A 19,168-nucleotide genomic window follows, 5' to 3' on the forward strand; every position below is an offset into this window, starting at 1 on the left:
TAAGTTTCCTAAGTACCAGTTATTTACCAGGTAAACATGTGAGAATATCACATAATTGGCAAGAAAACACTGGAAAAAACTGGTAAATACTAAGAAGCTAAACGCCTCTATTACCTATGAATTCAACTGACTCAATCTTGTAGTTTTCAAATGTGTAATTGTGTACTTCCTAATAAATTAGACAATACTTACTTTCTAATAGAGGTGTTTCTAAGAATGTCTTATTTAAATTCCAAGGAAGTACACAATTAAACTCTATAACCAACCTAATCCTTTAATAACTACAAGGTGACCTTTGTAGTTATCAAAGTTAAATGGGTAATAGAGGAGGTGTTTCTAAGTATTTCAGTTTGAGTTTCTTTGTATTTACCTATTTTTCTATCTGTGGTAATTACCTAATTAGGTGCTGTTCTGACCATGTATTTACCTGATAAATACCTAGTACTTTGGGCCAGAGGACTGTAAAAGGAACCATTGACATTTTTAAAACTCTGTCTCTTGACAACGGGAAAATCAAAAACAAAAGCTAAGCAGCCCCTCGAATTTGGCAGGCAATATCGTCCGTACATATTGTATATTCAAACGCGATATTAGCCGGTGTAGGTGGTTCCACAAAAACTAAACGGGCAAAATAGTTTTGAGGTCACCACGGCTTAAGCAGTAGGTGAGATTCTATTCATGGAAATGAAAACCGCCATATTGGGTTGCCTAAGAACAGCACACATACTCTACAATTAAGGTTGGTCTGTGGCAACCTAGGTAATTGTGTGTTTGTGTTTGTACAGTTTGTTTGAAAAGATAGATAGATAGCACTTACGTGTTCTCAAAAATTCCCAAACTTGGCACGGGGCAGAAGTATTTGGGAAAAAACGTTCAGAACTGTTTGCATGTGCATTGAAGGATATGCAAACAGGAAACACATAAGACCACCAACCAAATTCTGTAAAGACCCATTTGGTTTCCCTGGCGATAAGTCAGCATGCGGTCCAAGGCCACACATCTGAACCGCGATTATTTCTGTACGCACTCAAGGGAAGCAGGGAATTTTACACCAGGGGCTGAGCTGCTATGGAGATGCCTGGGCATATTTTTGGCCATGAGCTCTCAGTACCAAGAAGTGCTGCCATTATTATTAATCTGCTTGGCAGATGAGCTGCACTAACATAGCACAGACATGTTGTACTAACGTAACTTAAACAGGCTACCCAAACATACTGTATATTTACTGGATGTTTACGAAAGTGATTCAAACCGAGTATCTTAATGATTCAGCTATAGCATCTTGCTGAATTCCCACTCAGGAGAGGACCCATAAAGTTCTAGTTATAACAAAGATTCTATGAAACCAGCAGATACTCAGCTGTGTATTTTTTAATGTTGAAAATTTTTAAGAAAGGGGTATGGCCAAGTAAAGTACCAAGGCAATGGATATCCGTAATGTAATATGCAAATCAGATTTTTTTGAGATGACAGACGGAAGCTGAATATCTGGTTAGTCTACTATTACATACTATCAATTAGCTGGGCACTGTTACCTATGAGGATAGGTCTGGTTACCTAACTCATGTGACATGCTCTTGCTCTTCTCATACATCCCTCAGGCCTCAAATCCAGAGCCCCAGTCAACTGCTTAAAAGGATAGAGTACTTCCTCTTGGCTACTCTCAGTGCTTCTTGTAGTCTCCTGGGATAATAATTTTGGGATAAGCGTCTACTTATCCTTAGAAAAAACAAAAGAGTTTCAATAGTCACGGAGTATGTTGGTAACCAATGGAACAACGCTGATGGTGAGTTGAGATAATTTTAGGCTTCTTCCTGGGCATTCCCACAAGGATCTGGGCATTCCCAGCCAAGACAGTATCCACCTGGGCTGAGCAGCAGCTGTGGGGGGGGGGGGCATGTGGGTTTTGTTTTCAGCTTAAACTCAAGAGTTCAGAACCAAGAACCTGGTAAGGTGTCGACCACACAGTAAAATGTTCAGTGTTAATTCAACTCTAACAGAGTACATATGAGTTCAATGGGGACCATATGTATTCTGTAAGTGCTGTTGTAAAACAGAATATTTTAATATGCATTTAAACAACTGCTTTAATTGACTAAGGAAGTACTGGGTTACAACAAAACCAGTAGATCCTGCAAGACCACTGGCCCAAATCAAGGTGCTATTACATTTGTTTCCCTCTCCCAGAGGTACTCTCATAGCCCTACTCCCCCACCCCCCTGTGTGCTTGAAATACGATCGCCGGGGAATCAAACGTCTCATCTGGGAAGCTGGGGGGAACGCAGCAAGTGATTGTTTCCCAAGGAGAGAAGGAGAGAGAAGCAGCCCTTTGCTCCCGCTGATTTTCTCGGTCTCTCGAAATTACCTAGCGCCTCCAGCGCGCGCCTGTGGCGGGTAATTGAGCCCGGGGGCAGATCCCATTACGCAATTAGCGATCCACACAAATACCCACCAGAAGGCATCCCCGGAACTCCAGTTCCAGGACTGGCATGCGCTATACTTCTCGTCCCTCTGACTCCATGCTGATGTGGTAATCGGCAGTCGGGGGGGTGGGGGGATGATTGCTTCGCGCAGCTCGACAGTTGTCGCTGACAATCTGAGGCGGAGCTGACCGCACTTGCACTGTGGTTGGCCTCTGACGAGCATTTCAATCTGGCTGAACAAAGGTTGCACCCAAGCATTCAATGTCAATTTGTTCCTAGATAGTGTGACATTACGTGCAACACTGCGATACAGGAGAAATAGTACACGCTCACACAGATCTGAAATAAATGAATGGACATCGACAGGCCATGGTGTCAGTTGAGTAGAACAGCCTACCCTCCTAGTCAAGGTTGTATTTATTAACCAAGAACCTCCTGTACTTTTCCAAATATAACATTGTCCACAGAGGAGATATATGCTCCTTAAAGTGTAGCACTTTAACCTTCCATTGAATGAAGTCACTGTTATTACTAAAAATTTTATTTATTCTTTGAAATTTGTAACCTGAATTTCCAAACTTTGTACCTACATACAATGTATAAATTACATTCAGTAATTATATTTCTAATGTCTGTCCAGTATGATTCCTAACTCATGTGTTACAGTATAATAACCTCTATTTAAATCAATTGAACTTTTGTTCAAATTCAAATACAATTCTGTGCAAATCCAGTATGCTTCCCTTAAATTTGTATATTTTCTACCTCTGCTTGAAGATGTGTCCTGTCTAGTGTCTGTACGTCTGTGCTTTTCCCCAATACTTTAAGGACTGAAAGAAACAATTGGTTACTGAGACAAGTGGTTCTTGACAGGGCCCTGGCCAGTGACACAGTCGCTGTCTTGTTGCCATGGTAAAGACACTAATGGTTGGGCCACATGAGTCCTTGTCTCGGGGTGACTCAGGGCCACCATGTCACTGTGAGCAACACTGTGTCCCAGTTACAAAAGGGATTAAAAACCAAATTATTAGATTCTCTCTCTGGCTCTTCAGCTCCTGAAATAGCCTTCCTATGGGCCCTCTCCTCTGCAGAAAGGGAGTACGAACTACAGAACAGAGCAGGTTCTCTGTCTTTTGCTGCAAACGGCACCTCACAGTGCTTGCCATTTGATTTATAGGCAATACAGCACTCCGCCCCACTTTGCAACGAGGCGATCACCGCAAGCATAGGCTCGTTTTCACAGGTCACCCTGTCCTTGGTCTGGCAAGACAAACATTCGGGTTACTTCAGTTTAATCTGAACATTAAAGTGAAAGGAATGAAGCACTTACACAAAATCTGAAAATTACCAAAGTAATTCATTATGTTAAAATTACTATTAAATTAAACAAGGAATTGTCTGTTTAATAAAAAGATACCCATGTGATTTAATTTGGAAATCTTAAATTAAATTACTTAAATTACTTAGTATAGATGGCACAAAATGTGTCTTAAAACTCAATACATAGTACACATCTACATAACATTTATTTGTAAATGATTAAGGACATTTTGCATGCATTAACTACTTTGACATATTGATCAGTGTTGCAAGCAGACTGTATGCACCAGTTTCCCATGCATTATAAATCCAGTATTGTTATATTTACTGAACTGAAAGGTCATTGGAGGTTTTAATTAAATCCAGACAAATCTGAACTGTCAGGATTAAAAGAGGGACTGTGGCCTGCTGATTTCCTGTAGAATGGAAGTGCATCTGTAGAGTGAATAAATATTGTGTATAACAAAGCACTACTGCAGAAAGATACCAGAAAAAATCTGATTCAAAACAGAATATGAACTGATCTAGTAACTCCATATTTCTATATCTACATACTGTTATCCAACTGTTATCTTATGTCATCTGTTTGAAACTAGCATCCATGCAGAGGCCCAGAGCTCAGGCTCTGTGACAGTAGATATATGAGAAGGGCGGGATATCTCTATCTATTGTATAACAGACGCAGGCACCTGCGGGTGATGTTCCCCCGGTGACCGTTTATCGCCGTGGCGATGGGCCGGAGCCAAAGGGGAAGAAAATGAAAGCATTAAAATTTCATATCCTGCAGTGAGGCTGGAGCAGGGTGGCGCAGACACAGGTCCTGACCGCGGAATGTCAGGGGTGTGCAGTCAGCGCTAAGCCCCGCCCACAGGGGCCTCTCTCATCTGTGGCGCAGCTCATTGTGAAATAAAATGGCTCTGCTCTCCAGGATTCGAGGGCTAGTGTCTTGCTTCACAGGGGCTGAAATACGACCTCGCTGAGCCTTTGTGTTTCTGGCCATAGCAGCCCAATCATGCAACAGCAGCCCTATAATGCCATGGCAGCCCTATCATGCAACGGCAGCCCTATAATGCAACGGCAGCCCTATAAAGCCACAGTATCCCTATAATGCCACGGCAGCCCTATAATGCAACAGCAGCCCTATAATGCAATGGCAACCCTATAATGTCACGGCAGCCCTATAATGCAACGGCAGCCCTATAATGCCACGGCAGCCCTATAATGCCTCGGCAGCCCTATCATGCAACGGCAGCCCTATAATGCCACAGCAGCCCTATAATGCCACGGCAGCCCTATAATGCCTCGGCAACCCTATAATGTCACGGCAGCCCTATTTCCCACCCAGTAGACTGATTTTCCTCTCTGGCCACCCTGCTCCTAGAGTTTCAATCTCTATGAATCACCAATCAGTGTGCTGCGAGAGCTACATTCATGTAAAGTAGCTTTTTGATGCACTTAATGTTACATAAGAAAGGAGAGCCAAAAGTGCACCTCCATTTTGTGCCTCCATTTCTGTGTGCCCTAGTAGAACCCAATCAGGTTCCCATTCCCCTCACTCATCCATTCATCATCTATCCTTTCATCCCCCCATCCATTCACTGACCAGACCGATTGTTCTCTTCTCTTTCCCTCATCTCCCAGCATCCTTCTTGCCTTGTGTACTGTGGTATTCTCTCTCTCTCTCTCTCTCTCTCTCTCTCTCTCTCTCTCTCTCCCTCTTTCTCTCTCCCTCTCTCCCTCTCTCTCTCTCTCTCCCATTCTCTCTCTCTCTATTGTCAGTGCCCCCTCCTCTTTGTGCACTCGTAGTTCTTGGTATTAATTACCCGCCTCACATGATCCAATTGTCTGCCTCTGCCTGTGCCTCTCCTTCTCCAGCCGTAATATCATTTTCTCTGAACTGGCTGCTGATGTGACAGAGAGCCATCTGTTTACTCTGAGCCCATTCTGTGTTTTCCAGGGCTTGGGAATAAAGAGGAGGAGGAGGAGGAGGAGGAGGAGGGGAAAACAGGCAGAACACGGCGGGGGGAAGGGAGCTGCTCGAAAAATGGAATTGCGATTCTGGGCATCTTTTTTCCTGGAAAGAAGGAAAGGCTGTGGGATCCAATCTGGCATGTGCCTCAGTCGTTTTTTTATTTTATTTCCCCACACCCTCAAGAGCATGCGCACTCCCGCATCCAAGAGAGACACGCAGAGACAAGCTCACAGTCACACAATGGATCAAGTCCCCAAATCTGGATCCAGTGAACATGGCTTGATTGTGAACATTTCAAGTTTCCCTTAGTCTTAATCAGCAAAAATATGAAAAGGGCAACTATATATGTGCCATGAGAGACAAGATAATAAATGGCAAAGATATTGGGTGGAGGTGGCAATAGAGATGTGACCACCTGATTGGCATTGTGGTTTTGCAAATGGGGTTAGATCTTATCCAGGACATTCAGGTTCACATATCCACTGTTTAACCAGTCAAATCAATGGCTAATAATGCAATTCAGTTTACCTGAATACTTTTGTTTTTTTAATAAATTGTTTAAAAAATGTGTTTAATGAATTACAAAAGAACCCAAAGGTTTTAATCAAAACTGCCCGGCTCTGAGGATATCAACACCGACATCACTCCAGGTAAAGAGATTTTGCTGACGCGTTCTTTTCTTGAGAATAGAATCAAGCATTATGAATAAAATTCAATCACACTGAGTAGCTCTTCAGTGCAGTGGTGATAACATGTATTCGTGTGTGTGGAAGTATATGTTATGAGTACTGCTTCAGGTTGTACAAGCTCCCTTTCCTGCTTTAATTAAAGAGGCCTAATACAAACAAGCTTATAGAATCGAGATTTGTGGGTTGCCTTGGCATAACAGGGAAAGCTGATCCTCCAACAGAGTTGTGCTCTTCTACATGTGCATTCACAATAATACTCCCAGCCTAGGCGGTGGCACCATTTGCATGAGACACAGGGACAGTTACCGTCAGCCTTCCATGTGAACAAACTCTGGCTCATTTTAGGCAGGGTCTACAGGAGCGCAGCTGGGGAGCTAATGTCGGAGGACTCAGGCGCCCTCAAGGTTTTATGACATCACGTCCAGCAGAGTTCATTCAGGCGGGAACTTGCTGAAATGGTTAATGAACTCTGTGGGCCCTCGCTGATGATTCGCCTCAGTAGGCCATCCATCATAGCCCCGCCTCATTGCTCAGTTACACGGCTCATTAGTCCTTCATTTTCACTCCGAAATGAAAAGCAGTAAGTTCAGCAATCACTGAGTTTGTGAAGAAAAAGTATAAAATTTACATAAACTTGTAAGTCAACATCAGTGACCAATGTTTATTGGGTCACAACCAGAGTATGCCTGTAATGTATTTTCATGATATCTTTAATTTGGCAAACCAATTAAGATCCATGAAACCAGGTGAGGTAAGGTGAGTTAACCGTGTAATCAGCTGTTTGAATTCATCAATTAAATTCTGAGTAAAAAAAAAAAGACCCCAGCACACCCCATTGCTTTCCAGACCACCTGTTTTAGAAGTGCTTCAGAACAAAGGCGCTAGCTTGGCTAATGGATTATAGAGTGAGAAGAAACACATTTCCCTCCCGAACAGACTGAGAACAATGGCTGAGAAGGGCTTTTAACAATATTTGGTCATTACACAAAAAAGAAAAAAGTAATTTAAAAACATGTGAAAGAAAAGATTTTTAAAAAATTTTAAACATTTATTTAGCAAAGCTACATGCTTTTTTGCGCTTCACTGACCGTGAAGGCGTTTCATTTTCAGCATGCCTATGCTTTATGACAGTGAGAAATCTCACAGTTTAAAAAGTCAGCCAGTGGCTCCCTTGCGCTGGGTTTTCAGTAAACAGGCAGCAGTCCTTAAGCACTTCCATGTGTTTTGCCCCAAACAAAGACATTTGTTACAGTGAAGAAAATGTCTCTCTTTTTTCCCTCCACACAGTTTTAGTTTGAGGGCCTGCACCTTTGCTCATTTTTTCTCAACCATGATTCTGGGAACACAGCGTAGTTTTGCTTTGTCCCTGCTTTGCATAAATGAAAAATACTTAAAACAGAAGGATAACAACGAAGAAGTTTCTGTGTCACTTTTTCTCATTTGAGTCTGTTAAACAAATTAGCAACACAGACAGGTATTCAGCTTTTTTATTAACAGTAATTAGTTCACTAATCACTAGAACAAGTTCACTAGAACAAGCAATTGACAAATTATAGAGCTTAATTGAAACAGCTGCACTAATTTTGTCCTAAGACTAAAGGTACAAAATTAGCAGATGTAGTTGAACCATGACTATTTTAAAATGCACATCTTCAACAGCATGTTGTCTAAGTGAATGTATAAAGAACTGTTCATTTGACAGATAAAGATATGTATGCTATATAGTTGAAACATATTAAATAATACAATATAAACAGTGAGGTGATCTTGAAAAAATAACTGGTACATATGGCAGGTTCCCAGATCCAGGATCCAGAATTACTGCGATCAAACAGGTACAAAAATAGTCCAATATATTTAAATGAATGTATCATTTGAATTTTACATGGAAATAAGCACCTAAAACAGAGCCATTTTGACCAGGAGCAGGCAGTTCCACTCCGGAATTCATGATTTGTATGCTGGTTTTTGTTTCCACTGATTACCCAGGCACACTCTAGTTACCCATATACACATTATGAGTTGTCTTTACTTTGTTGTCTGCATTCCACTGGATCCCCTAAAATAATCAAAAACACCTGAGTTGGTAGCACTCACCTACAGTAGGTAGACTAGTAGGCAGGCATTGCTAATCGATATTGAGATGTTTTGTGCATTCTTCATGAGGTCAGCCTTGAGTGTTGAAGTAGTGGCCTCAATACAAATCTATGAGCTCCATGGTATGTCTATGGAGCAGCAGGGGACTGTGTAACAGATTGGTCCTTCTGCAAATCCAGGGGAAAAACATTTCTGAGAAGAATACCATGGTTCTGTGCTTATGGGAATCCTTGTCCTCGTTTGTCATTTGTCACCAAAGAAGTTTATAATGGACAATAATATCAGTTTCGTGCAACGTCAGAATCATGTGAATGCAATGATATTTTCATTGACATATTTTCAAATACAAGACAAGGAGATCAAAATCCCTGTCCAATAAAAATATAAAAATGATTTCATTAATGAAGAAACTATTTGGTTACTGTCCACTTCCACATTATTGATTTAAAAGCATATTTGTCACCAGTCCAGGATCATGAACTATAAACGATATGGTATGAAAGGGATTTCCATTAATATGTCAGTTATATTAATCTTTTAAAAATAATTTTGGTGGTTTAGTCAGATATATAAATATTTATATATTTTGTGGTATACACGTATACAACTACATATATGAAAAATAATAATTTAAGGAATACTTTGTAATGTTTTAAGGAATACTCTGTGACGTGTCATTATTGTTACTTGTCCTGTTCTTCATTTAAATATTGGTGAATTCATAACATTTCGTTTTTTTCCACATACTTTTTAAGCATAAGTACAGAGATACTGTGTGAATATATGAATTTATCCTCTTGATGTGGCTGATTCTCAAGGCTTGGTATTGACTTTGTGTTACAAATTTGTATATATTTTGATATATTAAGACTTTGACAATCAAAGATGTGCTCTAGTTTACTCTAGGAAAATAGTTTGTGTGATAGCTGATAGACCCATCAGACACGCACATTCTTTAGTATTTTCTTTGTGTGGTATTAACAAAAATGCTTAGTTTTAATATGGGTTTGTTTTGGGCGTTATGTTTTGAATCCCCTATCGACGGGCTTTTGTATTTCTTAATGGTTGTATCACAAAGACAAAGAACGGAATCATGACAATTTATTAGACGCTCCTGCCACCTGGTGGTGTCTCTGGATAAATGGCAACAAATACTGGATCCCCTAATGATGGATGCGCAGCTGATATTTTCAATTGGCTGAAAGCGTTCACTTCCACGCCCTTCCCCAGTTCGCTGTCAATCAGAATATTTGTCTGTCTTCCTGGTTCCAGCGTTGGGCAGGACGCAGGTATCGGTGAGTGTTGTGCTGATCCTATCGTGTTCTGGGCTGTGTGTTGTTGCATGAGCTATGAAGGGCTAGCTGGAATACATCAACGAGATGTCTTGGCGAAATCATGTTTAAAAACCATTTTTGGTGGGTGCTACGTCAACGAGGCTGCATCGTTAGGCGGGTTTAATCTTAGTTTACAGCAAAAAAAAAATCCTGTACATAAAATAATAGGTTTATTAGGTCATCACATAACGACAACGAGCCATCACTTGTTAGCTAACTTAGCTTGGTCATCGCAGGTCCTAGTAATTAAATCATCTAGAATGCCCCCAGAACGTGCCCGTTGGGTACGTACAGCAAGCTAATGTTACGTTATCTTTCACTATAGACTATGCTTCGCAAATAGCTACCTAGCTAGATAACTAACCACCAGACTGAGATTGAATAATCAAGGGGTGATTGAATGGTAAACATTGTTTCAGCGTTGTTAGCTTGTTGATCACGGATTTACTGCTACGTCAGAATCTAAATGTGTAGCTAGGTGGTTGTCAAGTGATGCTGTTAATGTTACGTTCAGTGCAGCTATACTCATGTGGACTTTAGGCTCGTTCATGTGGGCTGGAAAAGGTAACATTGGTGTGTTAACTCGTTAGAATACAAGCACCAAGCTCATTGCATGGAGTCACATTTTGTCGGACTATAAACACCACCTGACACTCATGAACTAGGTATTTCTTTTGCTTCAAAAGATCTCAGTATATCACGAGTTTGATCACAAAGCTTCGAACTTGAATCCAGTACTGAAACAGAATTTCCTTTTTGTGGTTGAACCAGTATTATAATCAAGGTAATTTGCCTGTATAGGGTGTATACCTAATCCTCTGCTGTGTTTTATTACCATGTGTTCTGCTTGTCAGTCATATCAGCTTGTGCCTATTTTGCTGATTTATTCCCCAAACTGTACTGTTCACATTTAGTTCAGTGATTGAAGTCAGCTAATGAGCAACCGTAGCCTATACAAAATGGGTTCTACTGGGCTTAGAGCAGGCATATATGGCCCAAAAGAACATGCTGAGATGACAGAATCCATACAATTACTCTCATATCCTCAATATAGAAAGTGTTCCAGCCACACTGCTATGTCTAGACTAATCTCCTGCTTTTAAAAAATAAAAAATCCGGTAGAATTACATTTCTCATCTAACTGATGTGAAAACAATGGTGGAACAGAAAATCCCAGGGAGAAAAGTATTTATCCAGTTCAACTATGTGTGATTCTTTCTCTTTCCCTCTCACTCTGTCTCTCCCTCTCTCTGTTACTGTCATACGTGCAACCCCCCCCCCCCCCCCATAACCACACACACACAGTTTTCGCAGTGATTAGCTAAAGGGGAGAGACCATGTGCAGGTCACATGAGTGCTGAGGATGAGGCATAAACAGCTGGGAGGAAACCCGAGGAGTGGACTGGTGGATAAGCGCTCCTTGCGAGTGGGGGCCAAGGCTCGCCGCTGCAGCTAAGACCCTCGCTGGGGAGCCAAGGGGAGGCCCCCTCCCCCCTCCACCCCCCGCCGCCTGACCTGCGCGCGCACGACAGACATGAACACCACTACCCAGCCCCCAGCCACCATCGATGGGGACGCAGCCGTCAGCTATGTGCTGGTGCCCTTTCTCCTTATCACCTTCATAGGGATTGTTGCTGCCGTGGTAGGTGGAGGCGGAGGGGAGAGGTCGGGGGAGGGGACTGTCGACAGGCCTTAAAGTGTATTTCAGCTGAGTTTCAAATACTTTGCAAGCATGTACACGCATAGTCACACACACAGAAACACGCAAACTTACACGGGCACACACGTGCTTACACACGCTCACACATCTGGGAAGGGAAGCTCAGTGAGTTGTGCATTGTAATGTAAATGTTTGAACAAATGCATTAGGAACTTCGGAACCTTTGTTTAGCTCAGTTTAGTTAGCTTTACTTACTGGTAGTAACTGTGACCTTAAAGACAATCTGACAGCTGATTTACATGCTGTATGTGGATTTGATGTGCATGCTATGCTAATGACAAAAGGCTGAAGTGACGAGCACAGGATTAAGATTTATACTTTTGAAAGGTCGTTAGCTTTAACATTTTTTAAGCATTACGTTTCATTCAGTTCAGTGTAACTATTTATAAACATTACCTGTGCATGTTTTATATTTCACTCTCACTGTAGAAGTATACATTAATAGTTTTTGCAGTTTTGCAGTTGCAGTTATGCAGAAATACATAAATGTCATGTGCTTTATACTGATTACTGTAATTGAAAGGCCTACCTGTTTTAAACATGTATTGTTTCCTGTTTTAGGTGATGTATGTGCGTAAGAAGAGAAGGTGAGTTATATTTCAGCAGGGGAAACGGAGTTCTTTGTATGAATGCAATGGGCATGTACACTTCTGATCAAAAGGTTCCTTTACTGGAGGTTGTGACTGCTGTTAATGTGAATTGTGTCATCTCTGGCAGAGATGACATGTAATGTGTCATCTGTGCCAGCAGTACCAGGGATCTAAGTGTGGATTAATAGGCTTACGTTTTTATGAATATTTACAACAGCACTATTTGACATTAAAATTAAATAAAATGGTTAATAAAATGGTTACTATTCTTGAATCCTTTTGACTACAGGCACAATCCTGGTAACCATTGGGAGTTTGTTTTCCATGAGTTTGAATTACTTTAAATATTAGTGATACAAAGTAACAGTGGCAGTGGACTTTTTTTTTTCATACCTAGAAGGTTATAATTTTTTGAGTGGATACAGATGCTAGTGGCTGTGCCTGGTTAGCTTAGAGACGGGAGCAATGGCCATAACGCTGGACAAATCCTGGTTCAAATTTTATGACAAAAACACCAAAAATTAGTATTCTGTTTTATTTGTCTAGGACCGTATACAAAAAAGGCCATTTGGAGACTCCAAATGGACACCTGGTGACTAAATGATATTCTGGGTCTTCAGAGGCGTAAACTATATATTGTACGCCATATGCTAGTGGAAGAAGTGTGCTAAAATTAGCTTCCTTTCACACTGACTGTCACCCTCCCCCCCCCCTCTCTTCCTCTCCCCCTCTTTCTATTTACTGTCCTCTTGCCATCTCTGACAGCAGCAGGTCTCAAAGATTGTAGAAAATAACTACATTAGCTATCTATTTTACTAATCCATTTTGAGGTCTATTGATTGAAGTACCCCACTCCTATCAACATGTCAAACACATCCCACAATTTCACATGCCACATTTATTATTCAAAATCAGGACTACTCCTTATTTATAAGTGTATTGAATAATAATAAAAAAATGTTTTGAGAATGTATTTAGATGCTCACCGATATAAAATGGGTTCAAGTTCTTCACTTGAACATGCCCTCTGCTGTGGAGTCAAAGCTGTTCTCACTGTCGTCCTCAGAAAGCTTATTTGAATGCATTTCACGAAAAATTTAACTGACCAAAGGTAATCAGGCCAAACATAAGTTTAAAATCTTAACTTTGGTTTTCAATCTCATGATCCACTATACTGGTGTGCATTAAATTTGGCGTGTATTACCTTTGGACAGCCCTTTATAAAGTTTGTTCATGAAAAGTTTGTATGTGATCCTGAAAATGTATAATGTATTTAAATACATCGTACAGTACTATGCAAGGAGCTCCTACATAATGCAGTAGACCTATATTTTGTGCTAAAGCATATTTTTTTTTATTTAACAAGTGACCTGGGATACAAAAAGGGCATGCACAGGTCATGCACTATACCTTGCCCTCATCTTACTCCTTTTCGATCTGTTTGCAGTAAATGCTTAGACATCAGTTTCTAAACACTCATCAGCTGTACATGCAAAACAAACATTATTTACTTACTCTGTTTGTTTAGTAGTGCAATAGGACATTTTACTTGGAGACTATGTCACTGGCTCAACTGCTGTGGCTCTTGTTAAATTTTAGCATGAGGAATGAGTTTAGAATATGCTGTATATATTTCACGTTTAAAATACTTGTACTGAGCTCTGTCTAAATAGTGGAGGATCCAATTGTATGTCAAACAAGCTGGACTGTGGTGTATGGAGATGAAGATATAAAAACACAAAACCACTTTTTTTGGTGCAGTAATCCACCCCACTCTCCAGATTAAAATACTAAAACCCTGGACGTATCAGTGCTGAGTGTGGCTGGGAGTCCAGAGCACAGAGTGATTATAACTGGCCGCAGCATTGCTCAGAGCTGAAGGGCTTCACTTGGCAGGATGTTCTCTCCTTCTGTGCTCAATAGTGACTCCTCTGGTCAATCAGGCACCTGCAATCTGCCTGTAGCAGGTGCACAGTCCTCCCACAGAACTGTGAGGTTCAGTGGGTTGATTTCAGAGTGAAAGAAAAGCCAGTAGGCCTGGTGCCCTCTCAAACCATCAGGTCACGTGGCAGCAGTGGGAGGGATCTACCGTGACTGAAAAGGTTTGAAGACGACTGCAATAGGAAGTTCCAATTGGTAAGTCTCCATGGTAACTTGCCTGTGGTGGTGTGTTTCAGGATCGACCGTCTGCGGCACCAGCTGCTCCCAGTCTATACCTACGACCCCTCCGAAGAGCTGAACGAAGCTGAGCAGGAGATGCTGTGGAGGGAGGAGGACACCAAGGTACCCCTCAACCACGCTCTCTCCGCCTCTCTGTCCCATTGCAGCCTGTGAGCATAGAGCCATTTGTGCTACACCCTCCCGTCTGCCTGATGGCGGTCTCTCTGCAGCTCCATGACATTGTAGTTCATGAACCCATGACTGCTGTAGTCTTGTCTATCCAGCTCCTGAGTGACATTCTTCTTGTCACATCTGGTCTCCCATGATGCTTGTCAATACAAGGTATTTTACCAGATATTTTGCGACCTCAGAAATTGTGTTTCCTCAGTGTACGTAGTGCAATGTTAAAGCACTTTAAAACTCTACAAGCTAACATTAAGCAGATATGTGCCTCTGTGAGGAGAATCCCACACACACCAAACCCATTTTTATCCAATGACCGTTACGAGCCCCTGTCTAGCACAATTTAGTCTGAATTCAGTTCAGTTCAAAATACGCCTAGCCAGATACTGGTAAATGTATACCTCCGCAACACAAAAATTAACCAGAAACAAAAATATCACAAAAACACTATTATAAAATGTATTCTTTCCAGTGGGTCTAATCTAGATGATTTTCTGTATTGTTCTGTCTTGTTCATTGATTACTTTAGTTTGTTTTGTGTCTCTTGTGTACACCTGTAGTTTCTTGTAGTACTTCATGCACAGAACCACGTGAGTGAATGCTGCAGCATCATTCTCTCTTTTCTCACGGGGGGCAGCTGTAGCACCACCTAGTGGTAACAATGCACAAGGCGGCAGTGAAGTTGGCTGTAGAGCCATTGTGTGGAAATCTTCGCCGTGAGACATTGCCCAAAGGGTTTTTTTTTTTTCAAACACAAAATGGCTTTATTGGAGTTGCATACTTACCATTCATTCGCGAAGTTGCCTGGCAACAAGAACATTTCTTAGGAGTGTTTGAGTCGGTGGAGTGGGGCCAGAAACCGGATAGTGGCAGCTTTCTCACGGATGACTCAATTCAATTAACCCAGGGCATCCGAGAACAGATATGGCTTTGAGCCTGCAGCGCAAAATCCTGCAGCTAACTGGGTTGCTTCTTCTGTCTCTCCATACAAATAACCTTATCAACATTTCATTTTTGAACATGGTTTTTGAAAGGAGTCCACTTTTTGAAACTGGTACACATTTTTATAGTTATGTTCATATGATGCAAGGGAAGATTAATTTTATCCTTGCATGCCTGTTGTCTGGAGTCATACAGTGCCTGAATCTCAGACCATGTACAGGTGCATTGGTTAAAATCAGGGCCACATGCATTCCTGGGTTGTACTTGTTAACATATTAGAATGTGTTATGCCATTGCTGATAAGTGCCCTCTTGCCTCTTTTCAGACCTCATACTGCAGTCAATGCATTTGATGTGTTATGCGTCAGCAGCACTGCAACAGCTGCAGTTCACATCACAAACACTAGATGGCGGTACAGTGCAGCCAGTAACCAGAACACAAATAAGCCTGGTTTAAAAAAGAATTTTTTTTTTTAGGGAAATTAGCTGCACACCAGGGTGCTTGTCTAGAAGAAGGCATCTCATCCTACCTCAGGTGCACTTGATCATGGCTGTGCCTGTCGATTCTGGTCTGGTTTTCTCACCTCATAGTGTGTCTGCCTGTACCATGCAGAATAGAAAACAGGGTTGGGAAAAACAGCCAACACTCATCCACTTCCCTCGAAAACACTGACCTCTGATCAGTGGCCTACTGTACGAGCAGGCCGGTGGCTGCCTGCACACTGCCCTATTCCCTGATCAGAGATCAGCAGCAGCGGCGGAGGCAGTGGTTTTGGAATGCAGTCCTTGTCCTTCCCACAAGCATACATATCAAACCCACTTCTGATGTCAGCTTCAAAAGGTTCAAGCATGTGATGTCGGTTGCCATGGTGCTGCCATGAAAAAGGAAACCCACTTGAGGGAGAGGTTTTGATATGCTAACTTATAGTTTTTTCTGTAATTGACGGCTACGAAAAGAAAGCTCCGGAACATCAGAAAACCAGAAACGAAATCTGGTATAAAATGGGAGCAGACAAAAGTTAAACATTCTTTACTTCCACCTTAGCAGTCATTTCTCTTGTGGGTGGAAATGAGTATAAATAACAAATGTTAGGTTTGTCACAAGGGTGCTTAAGTGGGTACGGTGAACGCTTTTAACACGGCTCTGGCTTATGAATATAGCATAATGTGTACATGCATGTTATAGACGTTGCACACGCTGTATTTTTTCCACGCATTGAGTTTGAGATGAGCACTTATTTCTAGTTTTAGTGGCAACAGAACACTAAATTACATAATTAGATCAGTTCTTAGGTTTCCGACAACCTTGTGTCTGAAACAAAAACCAACAGCCGATCTGTGCTAGATGTGTCAGATCGAGAACGGTATTTCATTAAGAATTCAGTAAGATTAATTAAATGAGAACTTGGCTGGGAAGAAAGCTGCTGTATGTGGTACACAGTAAAGATCAGGGTTGGGAAAGCACTTATTTAGAGAGTACCCAGAAAACATGCTGGTTTTTTTGACAGTCCAGCCACACCTTTATCCCCCTGATGTGGTGATGGTGTTCCTGTACCACAGGGTGTGCTGCGTTTAGTTTTCACCTTAAAATCAGCAACTTAACGCGTAAGTAACCAGGTGAAGTGAGTTAGCTGTGAACTCAGGTGTGTAACCACAGGGTCTGCTGATTTCTGTTCTGAGTAACAACAGAAATTAGCAGACCCTGCAGCTGTCGAAGACATGCACAGATCAAGGTTAACCTGTGACTCCCTTTCTCAAATACCCCGCCAGGTGGTACAGGGTTGGGCAAGGACGTACCAGCACCGACGCCCCCTACTGATGAAAGATGTTCACGCCTGAGCGTTGGCAGAGGCCCTTGACCTACATAATTATGTAGATCGACAGACAAGGAGGAGACAAAACAAAAGGTGCGGACTGTGTCAGTCAGACACAAGGAAGAGGGAAGCGGGCGTGACCTTCCATCGACCAGTCGTGCACCACCTGGTCTTTCGGGATCCAGCGAAGGTCTCATCTTCATCTCTGTACCTCGTGTGTATCTCAAACTCCCAATGGTTCATTCTCTGTGGGTCAGCTGACTACAAAGTGACCTGTTGGTTGTACAGGACTAGCACCTGCCCAAAACTGCAGCTGTTTATGAGCAACTTGCCTCATTCCATTACCTATAAAACTTAGCCTACATTTGCTACTGCACTGGAAGATGGAAAATGTACCCTGGCCAAAGGTAGACTTTACTTATGATCTATTTAAGAATTTATTTAAATAGAGCTTCTATGTGAATATTTTGGATGAGTGTTATGACTTATTGAAATCTGGGGAGTGCTGTCCATATTAACATGCAACGACCTCACCGTGACCTTGGTGTTAGTATTTTGGCCTGAATCCAAAATGACGTTTGCTGTGAGCGCATGTTTTTAATGTTGACGAGCGTTACCTAAAGACATGCAGGAAAGGCCATTGTGAAGGGGAGGCACTTTATTGCCGTCTTACTACCTGTCTACCAGGAGCTTACATTTATCTGGCTAATTCCCTCATTTGAGGATGTACTAATAACATGCAGGACATGCACTGTGTATTCATGGCCTCTTGTGCTTGAAATGTAACATTTCATTAGGCTTAGGGCAAGTCTCTTATTTGCCTTTCCCCAGGCACACACAAATGACAGGATCAGGCAACTGAATTAAAATGAACACTGTGCCCCTTGGTTATTGGAAAGGAAGACCTGTCTCAAAAACAAAATGACGGCTTCACATTTCCAGCTAAGACAAAGTAGGCAAATTATCATGGTTTTAACACTGGGAAACTTTACAGTTTAGTCTAGGTGGTTTGCCACTTGTCGGTATTGGATACTATGGGGTACTGTTGGAGAAGGCTGATACTGAAGCTGCGACTGCTTCTCTAAAATAAACTATGAATCCTAACACTGGGTGACTCTTGCCCTTGCTATGGCTTGCACCCACCTCCACGTGTGGAAGGGGCCATGGCTACTGCCCTCAAAAATGCCCCCGCCCAGTGGGCCGCCTAGGCATGCTTAACGAATTGGCATGAGGATGGTACTACTTTTGAGTGATTGTATCGATTTAGAGAAATTCCTTCTAGCTGACTTTACAGACCACTCAGGAAATGTCTTCTGTGTGCTCGTTCTTAAAAAAATATTGTTTAATTAAATGATTCATCTCGATGAAAATGTCCCCTCCCCCACCCCTTTCCTGCCTCTCCACTGTGCTGGTGAACGTCACGTCTTGAAAATGTGTATGAAACACTTGGGGCTCCCATTTCAGACGGTGATGTCACTGGGACACTGTGACCTAGATCAGCACCTGTATCTGTTCAAAGGTTCGAATGTCAAGCTTATGTTTTGGTAGCCACTGGCAACCCAGCAGATGCTGAATAATTAAATATTCTTTCAGTGTCGTACATAACGCATGTTCATGAATGACTGTCAAGAATGCTTTGATTTGGTGGGTGTGAAACATAATTTTATATCACCAAAAGCCATTTATAATAATTTTTAAAAAAACTACAACTGTTGTGTTCTGCACTCTTTTGAAATGAATTGTCAGGGTTGGATGGTAATACAGGAGTGGTGTTGATCAATGAATGTTTGCCCTGACATCTCAAATAAAAAATGTAAATAATTCAGTGCAGAGTACATTACTTGAATGTTTTTTTTTTATCATTATGTGATGTCCAAAGTATGGAGTCTGTCATTAAAACTTAAATAAAGCCTCTATGAAACCTG

At 41.7% G+C, this 19,168-nt stretch overlaps 1 protein-coding gene across 2 annotated transcripts; it reads left to right on the forward strand.

Moving 5' to 3' along the window:
- The first annotated feature begins 9,663 nt into the window (after positions 1 to 9,663).
- Positions 9,664 to 19,168, forward strand: smim29 (small integral membrane protein 29). Of its 2 annotated transcripts, none has more exons than XM_064298876.1 (5): positions 9,664 to 9,796; positions 11,141 to 11,477; positions 12,117 to 12,142; positions 14,323 to 14,428; positions 17,200 to 19,168. In XM_064298876.1, exons 2-5 carry the CDS (start codon positions 11,370 to 11,372, stop codon positions 17,266 to 17,268), a joined length of 309 nt encoding a protein of 102 aa, XP_064154946.1. In that variant the 5' UTR covers positions 9,664 to 9,796; positions 11,141 to 11,369; the 3' UTR covers positions 17,269 to 19,168. The 2 variants fall into 2 exon arrangements, with proteins under 2 accessions (XP_064154946.1, XP_064154947.1); XM_064298877.1 differs by having other exon boundaries at positions 9,786 to 9,916.

The sequence above is a fragment of the Anguilla rostrata genome, chromosome 11, assembly GCF_018555375.3.
Source record: "Anguilla rostrata isolate EN2019 chromosome 11, ASM1855537v3, whole genome shotgun sequence".
Classification (NCBI taxonomy): domain Eukaryota; kingdom Metazoa; phylum Chordata; class Actinopteri; order Anguilliformes; family Anguillidae; genus Anguilla; species Anguilla rostrata.

Coding starts and splice junctions, on each gene's coding strand:
- smim29 (XM_064298876.1), top strand. CDS start 11,370: ATGAACACCACTACCCAGCCCCCAGCCACCATCGATGGGGACGCAGCC. Junction 12,143..14,322: donor TATGTGCGTAAGAAGAGAAG/GTGAGTTATATT, acceptor GGTGTGTTTCAG/GATCGACCGTCTGCGGCACC. Junction 14,429..17,199: donor GGAGGGAGGAGGACACCAAG/GTACCCCTCAAC, acceptor ATACCCCGCCAG/GTGGTACAGGGTTGGGCAAG.